Source organism: Oryzias melastigma, linkage group LG21 (genome assembly GCF_002922805.2).
Source record: "Oryzias melastigma strain HK-1 linkage group LG21, ASM292280v2, whole genome shotgun sequence".
Lineage (NCBI taxonomy): Eukaryota > Metazoa > Chordata > Actinopteri > Beloniformes > Adrianichthyidae > Oryzias > Oryzias melastigma.
In genome coordinates, this window is record NC_050532.1 from 117315 (window position 1) to 125990 (window position 8676).

General features: G+C 36.5%; 1 protein-coding gene across 2 annotated transcripts in view; it reads left to right on the plus strand.

Moving 5' to 3' along the window:
• med4 (mediator complex subunit 4) overlaps positions 1 to 8616 on the plus strand; it is a 9476-nt gene extending 860 nt beyond the window's left edge. The window contains exons 1-7 of one of the 2 annotated variants that reach the window (XM_024286000.2): positions 4081 to 4237; positions 4539 to 4605; positions 5461 to 5631; positions 7180 to 7237; positions 7547 to 7633; positions 7713 to 7844; positions 8100 to 8616. In XM_024286000.2, the coding sequence (XP_024141768.1) occupies positions 4161 to 4237; positions 4539 to 4605; positions 5461 to 5631; positions 7180 to 7237; positions 7547 to 7633; positions 7713 to 7844; positions 8100 to 8272 (765 nt within the window). In that variant the 5' untranslated portion in view covers positions 4081 to 4160 and the 3' untranslated portion in view covers positions 8273 to 8616. Of the gene's footprint in view, positions 1 to 4080; positions 4238 to 4538; positions 4606 to 5460; positions 5632 to 7179; positions 7238 to 7546; positions 7634 to 7712; positions 7845 to 8099 lie in introns of those variants that run through there. The other variant, XM_024285999.2, reaches the window with a different exon arrangement.
• The last annotated feature ends 60 nt before the right edge of the window (positions 8617 to 8676 follow it).

An 8676-nucleotide genomic window follows, 5' to 3' on the forward strand; every position in this document is an offset into this window, starting at 1 on the left:
GTTGATAAAATACTCAGAATTAGACCCCAAAAAATGCATTAGATGCAGAATTAGCCAAAATGTTAGCATGGTGCTAAAATATTAACTAAACTCAAGAATAGCCCAAACATCTCATTGGATGCTAAATTATCAAAATATGTTAGCATGTGGCTAAGATATTTGCTAAATTTTAAATTAGCCTTATAAACCTCACTAGTATTAATGTCCTCAACAGGCTGAATGTTTTGATACCAATATTGCTTAGGTTTCAAAGTGCACAAAAGGTTTTAGGAATTTTGTGAGAAAAAAAATGCAAAAATTCTGTGAAATTGTAAAATTTTGTTACGTTTCAAAAGCTGAGTAAAATTTAACAATATCAAAAGTACAAGCATGTATTTCGTGAACATGCGTAATGGTTTTAATTGCATAAATGGGAAAAAATTCCCATTCATAACAATGGGGCTGAAAAACCACATAAAATGCAGACAATCTTAAAAATCATAAAATTTACAAAAAGCAAAAAAGTTATAATGTCCTTAACAAGCTGAACGATTTGATACCAAGATTGCAGAAATTGCTGAAAGTGTGACTAAGTTTTACAGTTCAAAAAGTGAACGGAAGAAAAATAAAAAAGAGAGAGAAACAGAATCCCTATAGTGTGAATGTGTTGAAGCATTTGCACAATTAAAGTTAAAATCACATTTCTGAGTATTTCCTGATTAAAATCTTTTTGAATCAGGAGCAGACAAAGAATGACACTGGAGAAAGTTTGTTGGTTTGACGTAGAATTTACTACGGCTAGTCACCTTTTTTTAGTCATGTAGTCCCGCTTACAACTCAGAGGTGAATTTCTAATGAGCTCAAGTCGCTCTGCAGAAACTATGTCCTGAAAAAAAACAAACTGTTTTTTCTTTTCTTTTTTAAATTGTGATTAAAAACAGCATAATCATTATTAAAAGACTGCTGGAACCAATTTTACAATAGATTGTTTTGTAATATAGCGACACAAGTAAAATTGAATTGAAAAGATGATAGGGGTGAAATTTTAATAAAAGTCTTAGAAATAATGTACTTGGTGAATAATTATTAAATGAAGTAGAAAATGAAATTATTCCCTAAATTGTATAATTTCAGAAAATATATATTATAAAGATCACATCAAATTAGACAAACTGTTCTGCAAATCTCAAATTTCCATTGCAATGATTTGTGTTTTTTTTAATCAACTTTAATAAAATGAAACTAGTTCTAAAAATATTAATAATAATAAATATAGTAACACTTTGTCCTTTTGTTAGTCTATGTTTATTGGTTTGTCCTCATGGTGTTACGTCATCTGTAATAAAATAGTTACTTTTCATTGTCATCTGTGGTTATGCAAAAACAAGCTTCTGTCTTTACTGAATATTTTTGGGGGAGTTTTATTCTGAAGGCGTGTTTGTGTGTTTTTGTCAGTCTGGCTGGATTCAGCTTAACACAACACACAGCTGAGGCACAACAGGAAGTTCATTCCAGTATTAGACAGCAGAATCACACAGGAGTCAGCAATAATGTTTTCATGTTGGTTTTCAGGTTATGAACTATTCAGCTCCTTCTTACCATCCTGTAATTAGACTTCTTAAAAAAAGTGTTTTTTAAAGATAATTTGATACTGAAATACACAACAAAATCAGGAGTGTTGATCAAACAAGATGTCTTCAGGTCAACAGGGATGTACAAACCTACAGAGTTTATCATCTATGTGAACCTCAGACATCAATTTATACATTTAACTCATCTAAATTAAATAAATGCTAATTAAGTAATCCTTACCTTTTTTGTCCTTTTTCCCCTCTTTGACCTCAGCAGTCTTACTCTGCTGGGTTTTGTTATTTTAGTTTGGGGTTGGATCTAGGTAGTCTTAGTTTGCAGGCTTTGTTTATTTGTTTTCTTTAGGTAGTTTTGGTTAGACAGCCATTAGCAGGAGCTGCTGACTCTGACAGTTGACGTGTCTGGGTCAGCAGTCTCCATGAATTACTTTGTTTGGCCGAGGAGCCACAAAGGAGAGATAAAAGAGGATCTGGAGCTGCAGGTTCCAAACCCCTGAGCTAACTCTGTTAAATTAGATATGAAATGAGATTCCCGTAAAGTGGAAGCTGCTGAAGAAGGCGTTGGATCAAACCCCAGGCGTGGGGTCAGATCAGGTCACCCTGAGTGGACAGCTCGCTCCTTCTTGGCTGCTGCGTGTTGGCCTGCATTCATGACGCTCAGTAATGCCTTACATCACGATGACCTCAGAATTCTCATGCGTGTGTGTGTGTGTGGCAGCGGTTTGGCAGGATAACAGAGCTTTTGGTCTTATTTGGCCATGAGGCGCTCTGAATCTCTGCTGAGATGAAGTCTGCGCTGAAGAATGTGCAGCAAAACTCATGAAATTCTTCAGGGGTGGGGTTGTGTTTACATGTAAAATGGAGAAACGAGACATGTTAGAGAGAGAAGCATGAGGAGGCGTTCTCTCTCCGTGGGTTAGAGTGACATCAGTTTCAGACATTTGGTTCTGGAGTGGTTTTGAGGGGCAGAAGTCTGCAGAGAGCATGTTTAGTAGCTCTGGTTTATGGAGACCTGTCTCTGTTTGGGGCGGGCGAGGCATTTTTGTAAGGTGAGAGCATTTTCACTTTGGACTGGACCTTAAAAGGGCGGCTTGAATCTTGAGACGGGATGTTTCAGGAGCTTTGCTGAAGCCTCCTGACCCACATCGCTAAGAATGTGTTCCTCTGGGCTGTCAGAGTGTAGCTGCAAAAATAAACGGCTGGAGCTTGTTGGACGGCTTCACTGCTTTAGATCTGCAGTTGAAGACCAAACTCCATGCCAAAAGAGTGAGTATGTGAGTCTTTTAAAAGAAGACTGCTCTCTGAATCGCCTCATTTGCAGTCCAGCCTTGTCTTTGTGAACATCAACCTCCAAATGAGAAACAAACGACACAAACAAACAACAGAGTTACAACAAAAATCACAAAACACAAACGAAGTCTCTAAGAGTTAAATCATTTTAATTTGATGTTTTTATGTGAAAAATTCAGCCCTTGAAACTTCAAAATGTTTATTGGGAAATCCTCAAACTTAAATACAGAAACAATCTTTATATATTAACAAAAGCTTAAAAAGAAATCACTATAAACTCATTCTCTAAAAACATGTTTGATATTGAAGACTAACATTTATGCAATTTGTGGTTAAAATCCTGATGAAGTCAGTAGTTTCAGATGCAATGAGAGCAATTTATTTAATCTTTAAATCCCTCTCATTTTGACATCCAGGAAGTGGTCTAGTTACTAAGAACAAACCCACCAAATGAACCTGGTTTGGAGGAGTGTTTATGTTGAGTCACAGAGACTGAGACGACCAAATGGTTCCTTGCAGCTACACTTCATAGCTAATGAGATTTTATTTCAAATTTAAGATTGACATTTTGATTCAAAAAAGAAAGAAAAGAGGAAGGAAGGTTTAGTAATATCATTTATAAAATTTGCAGCAATATTTGACCAAATTTTGTCTTTAATTTTATCACCTCAATTCAATTTCTAATATATAAAATCCTCAATTCAAAGGAAATACATGTATTCAAACAGATAAATAAACAAGAAAACTCAAATAAAGAAAGATATTATTAAGTTATTTATTTTAAAAGTTATATTTTTTCTTCCTTCAACCTTTTTGTTTTTACCCTGGATGCTTTTTATTTCTCTTGTCTCTAAAATAACTTTTTTTTTTCTTTTGGATGATACGCATCAAAAGGCATAAGCTATGAACAATTGTGTGCAGTATATTTGAACGTAATCAGCCTTTTCCAGAAAAAAAAAAAACTAGTTATGATCGGCAGCTCATCTGATGCTTCTAAAGTATTAATTATTTTTGGATCATTTGCACAAACTTAAAGAAAACACAGACTGAAATGACTTTTATATAAAGCCAGGCTGTGTTTCATCAACATTTTACATCTTTTCTTTTTATGTGGCACACTTTACTATAATAATATTAATAATAATATTAATATTAATAAAAATTGTGGGGTTTTTTTCCTTTTAGAAGAGGCAAAACATCCTTCTTTAGCGTGATATTCTTTTGTCACTGCTAGGCGGCAGTAGCTGAAAAGGTGAGGTGATGTCTTCTTGACGTCATATCCTGTCTGTTTCTGAAACAATCATGGCGGCGGCGGCAGCAGAGAAATCAACAAAAGAGCGGCTACTTTCTGTGCTGGATGACTTGGAGGTGTTATCCCGGTAAAATAGAACCGTTTACGTGTTTATTCTCCGTGTTGTGGTTCGGTAGCGACACCGGTGGCGGGTTTACGGCTTGGTCTGGAGAACTATCCTGATTCGAGTCCAGAAGTTCAGTAGTCACTAGCAGAAAAAGGCTCAGGAGTAGTAGCAGCTCTCTCTTTTTGAACGTTTTTTTCTGTATGACATCCGCTGTGGCTCATGTTCCACGCATAGACATATATTATTATCACGGTCAAATGTCAGAGATGCAGTCAATGGCTCCTCGCGCTGAATCCCTCGTGTGTCTGCGCGTGCGTTTCAGGGAGCTGATCGAGATGTTGGCTCTGTCCAGAAACCAGAAGGTTCCTCAGCCAGGAGAGGACACGCAGGTGAGGAACACACCTTTCTGCTGAGGACAGATACTGTTACATAGATATATAAACATTCAAACAAAAAAATAAACATGACTTTAGTCAAAAGTTAAACCAGGTTTGTGAACTCTTTTTAGGCAATAATAACTGAAATATTTTATTTTTCACTGGATTCCATCAGAATATTCAGTCTCATCACACAAATCAAAACAATTAAAAGATCTCAATTCCGTTTATTAGTTTTCATTTTTAAGAACAAGCTAAGACAAATGGGAAAAAAATCCACCACAAGATGTAATAAATCATAACCTTTTGAACTCCCATTTATTGATTAATTTAAAAAAAAAAATCATAAATAATTTGTTAAACCTTCCTGTTCAATGACTTTGAACCATTTCTACCAAAACATCTGTTAGATTTTGCCTCAGTCTAAATTGGACATTTTCAATCATATCTGGTTCTAGGTAAAACACAGAGTTTATTTTTAGGATATTTTTTTTGTTTGTTTTGTAGATAAAACTGTACATTTTTGTGATTTTTGTTTTCTCTAATGAAAGTTTAACAAATCAGCTGCACTGGATTTTGTTCCAGATACCATGAAGGCAGATATTTGAATCTACTGCTCATTAGTTTGATGTATTGTCTAGCTTGTATTTGTCACTCTTTTATGAGGATTCTCTGTGAGAAGCTGGCCTCAGTCATTGGACGACCTTTCTCTTGATACTCCAGCATTTATTTTGATGTTTAAAAAAAATACAAAAGTTTTAGGTTTGAGCCGTGCAACCCTTCTACTGTAGCCACTCTAAGTGCTGCTGGCCTCAGTGGACGACTGAGCGCTGCTGGTTCTTATTGGAGCGCATGTTTTGTCTTCAGATCCTGGAGCTTCTTGTGCAGAGGGACAAAGAATTCCAGGAGCTGATGGAGGTGGCCCAGCAGCAGGGCAAGATTCACCAGGAGATGCAGCTGTTGGAGAAGGAGGTGGAGCAGAGAGACAAGGACATCCAGAAGCTGCAGAAACAGCTGAAGGAGGCAGAGCACATCCTGGTGGGTCGGGTCTTTTTTTTGCTTCTGAGGGGGTGTGTGGTTACATTCAGTGACTTATATAGACCGATGAAACAGGCTTCTGTGGGAAGATCTATGGTTATGCTGGCTTCATCATTTGTTTTTTGCAGTAAAAAAAAAAAGTGGCTTGGTATCAAACCGCACCTGTGAAAAGCAATCTTTGTCAAGTTAAAATAAACTTTAGCAACATTTATTTTCAAAGCGAAATCAATTAAAACATATTGTTCAAAATGATCTAAAGATTGCATAGCGATCTGTCTTTCATATGTTTTCCACTAAGTGCAACAGTTCAAAACAATTAGAAAGTGACTGAAAAAGGAGACAATTCTGAGGAAACTAAAGGAATTCCATCCACTAATCTCCTGTAATACTTGGATATATGTGCTTTAAATTATACTAAATCGGATTTTTCGACTATTTTTTTAGCCAACTTTTTTAACCAGAACGTAGCAAAAGTCTTCATGTTTGCTCGAGGACTGTGACCTTTTAAAGTTTGATTAAATTGGGAGTTATTTCAGGAGTTCCATCAGGGTTCAGTTTGTGTAGTGAGTTCTAGTGAAGACTTCTGTGTTTGGGCTGGGTTTTCATAAAGTTATTGTATTTTTTAACATCAGTTTTCTGACATAAAAAAAATCAGTGAATTAAAAAAAAGCATCTGGTTCACACCAGATGGTAACTGGTTACTATCAGGTGTGGACCAGATACTAAAAACAAAATCCTTAAATTTAAGATTTCAGATTTTTTTTTCCTTCAATCTTTAGATTTTTTTTCTGGTTAGTAATAGGTGCACACCAGATTGTAACTATTTTTTTTTCTTCAAAACATTGAAGAAAAAAATTTCTTGTTACTAACTGATGTGCACCAGATAATAACCAGTTACAAATCAGAATTGTTTGTTCCTTCAATTTTCAGATTTTTTTTATGGTTGGTAACTGGTGCGCATCAGATAGCAACTAGAAATAAATATCTTTTTTTTTTCTAAAAAGTGAAGTAAAACATTTTTTTCTGGTTATTACCTGGTGCACACCAGATAGTAACCAGATAGTAACACACCAGATAGTAACTAGTTACCATCTGGTGCCAGTTACTAATCAAACATTTTTTTCCTTCAATTTTTTGAAATTTTTTTATGGTTTGTAACAGGTGTGCACCAGATAATAGCTAGAAATATATATAGATATATATATATCTATATATATTTCTCTAAAAAGTGACGTACCAGATAGTAACTGAAAAAATGTTTTTTTCCTAAAAAATTGAACTAAAAAGAAAAAATATCCTTGTTACTAACCCAGTGCGCACCAGTTAATATCTGATGTGACACAGATAGTAGCCATAAATTATTATTTTTTTACTTCATTTTTTTTTCCTTTTTTGTCCCTTTAGGGGCTCCATGGGAAATACACATGAATGTTTAAAAAAAGCCAACAGATCTTCCAACACCTTATGAATGCAGAATCATTTTATGCATCTAACAAAGGTCAATTTATTTGTAGTTCACCATCTAAACTGTCATTTTTCCCCTTCAAGGCCACTGCAGTTTACCAGGCCAAGGAGAAACTTGCTTCCATTGAAAAGGCTAAGAAAGGTGAGCCAACTCACCTGTCTTTGAGTCTGCGAGTTTGGACAAATCAGCTGACGGTTGATGTGGTTTCTGGTGACATCTGAATGTTCAAGCAGCGTGTGACCTCTGAGTTTACAAACAAACATTTTAGTTTAAGCTTTTAGCTGAAGATTAAGTAACAGAATTCAGTCCTACTTCCACATTAGGCAGCAAATGACACAATTTTAAACTTCACCTCTGGTAGATCATGCATGAAAATGTGTACTGGTATCTGATCTGGCACAAACATCCTGGTTTCTCTTTTATACAGTGGTTTCTGTCATGTTTTTGCAGGAAGTGTCTCATCAGAGGAAATCATCAAGTACGCTCACAGAATCAGCGCCAGTAACGCTGTGTGCGCTCCACTGAACTGGGTTCCAGGTAGGAAACTCTGCACTGCAGCAAAAACCGACTGAATTCACGAGTCCTGATGTAACCGCTCACTGTGTTTGGACCCTAGGAGATCCACGCCGACCTTATCCAACCGACCTGGAAATGCGCAGCGGGATCCTCGGACACATGGCAAACCTGCCCAGCAACGGTGTGAACGGACACCTGCCGGGAGACGCTCTGGCTGCTGGACGGTTACCAGGTATGACCTCTGACCCTGAGGGAAGGCTTTTAGAAATAAAATCTCTAAAACTGCTTAACCCTTTAACACCTGAGGTGACACTTGGCACAAAATCTTTAACATATTATAACTTTTAAATTGTTAACACGATCATTCTAGTAGATTTTCTCCTTCAAAATCTACTAGAATGATCGTGTTAATGGTTGAAAAGTTAGAGTAAATCAAACAACATAAACACTCCTTGCCCTTTGGATGAGTACTCCTGTGTTTCTTCAGACATCTTGACCCCTCACTACCCCTGGCAGTCCTCGGACGTCTCCGCCGGGATGCTTCCTCCTCACCACGGCAACGATTTCAACCTGGAGCCCCCAGGCCACAACAAGGAGAACGAGGACGATGTGGAGGCCATGTCAACCGATTCCTCCAGCAGCAGCAGCGATTCAGACTGAAAGATCGCAGTGAACACGTGTTTAAGAACACAAACGACGTAGACCTGTCAGGCTTCTAAAGGCTTTTAGTGTTTGAACTGATGTTTCCTCTTTTTTGTCAGATCTAAAAGACGCCATCAGTTTGATTGTTTCATGCCTTTTTAGCTTTTTTGTTTATGTCAAGCATCTGTTGCTTTGTTTTGCATGAATTACAAACTGTGCAATTGGAAAAAAACAAAAATTCTTGGTTTGCTCTTTTGTGGCAGAAACAAATGCTGCCTTGATGCATAAAGTAAAACTATCAGCTATTGTGTAAATATTTTTTGTATATACTTAACATTGTAAATAAATACTTTTGGTTAAAACTTTTCTGTTTTTTGTTTCGGAAAAGTTACAGCCTCAATTACTAAAGTTTGAGATGTTTA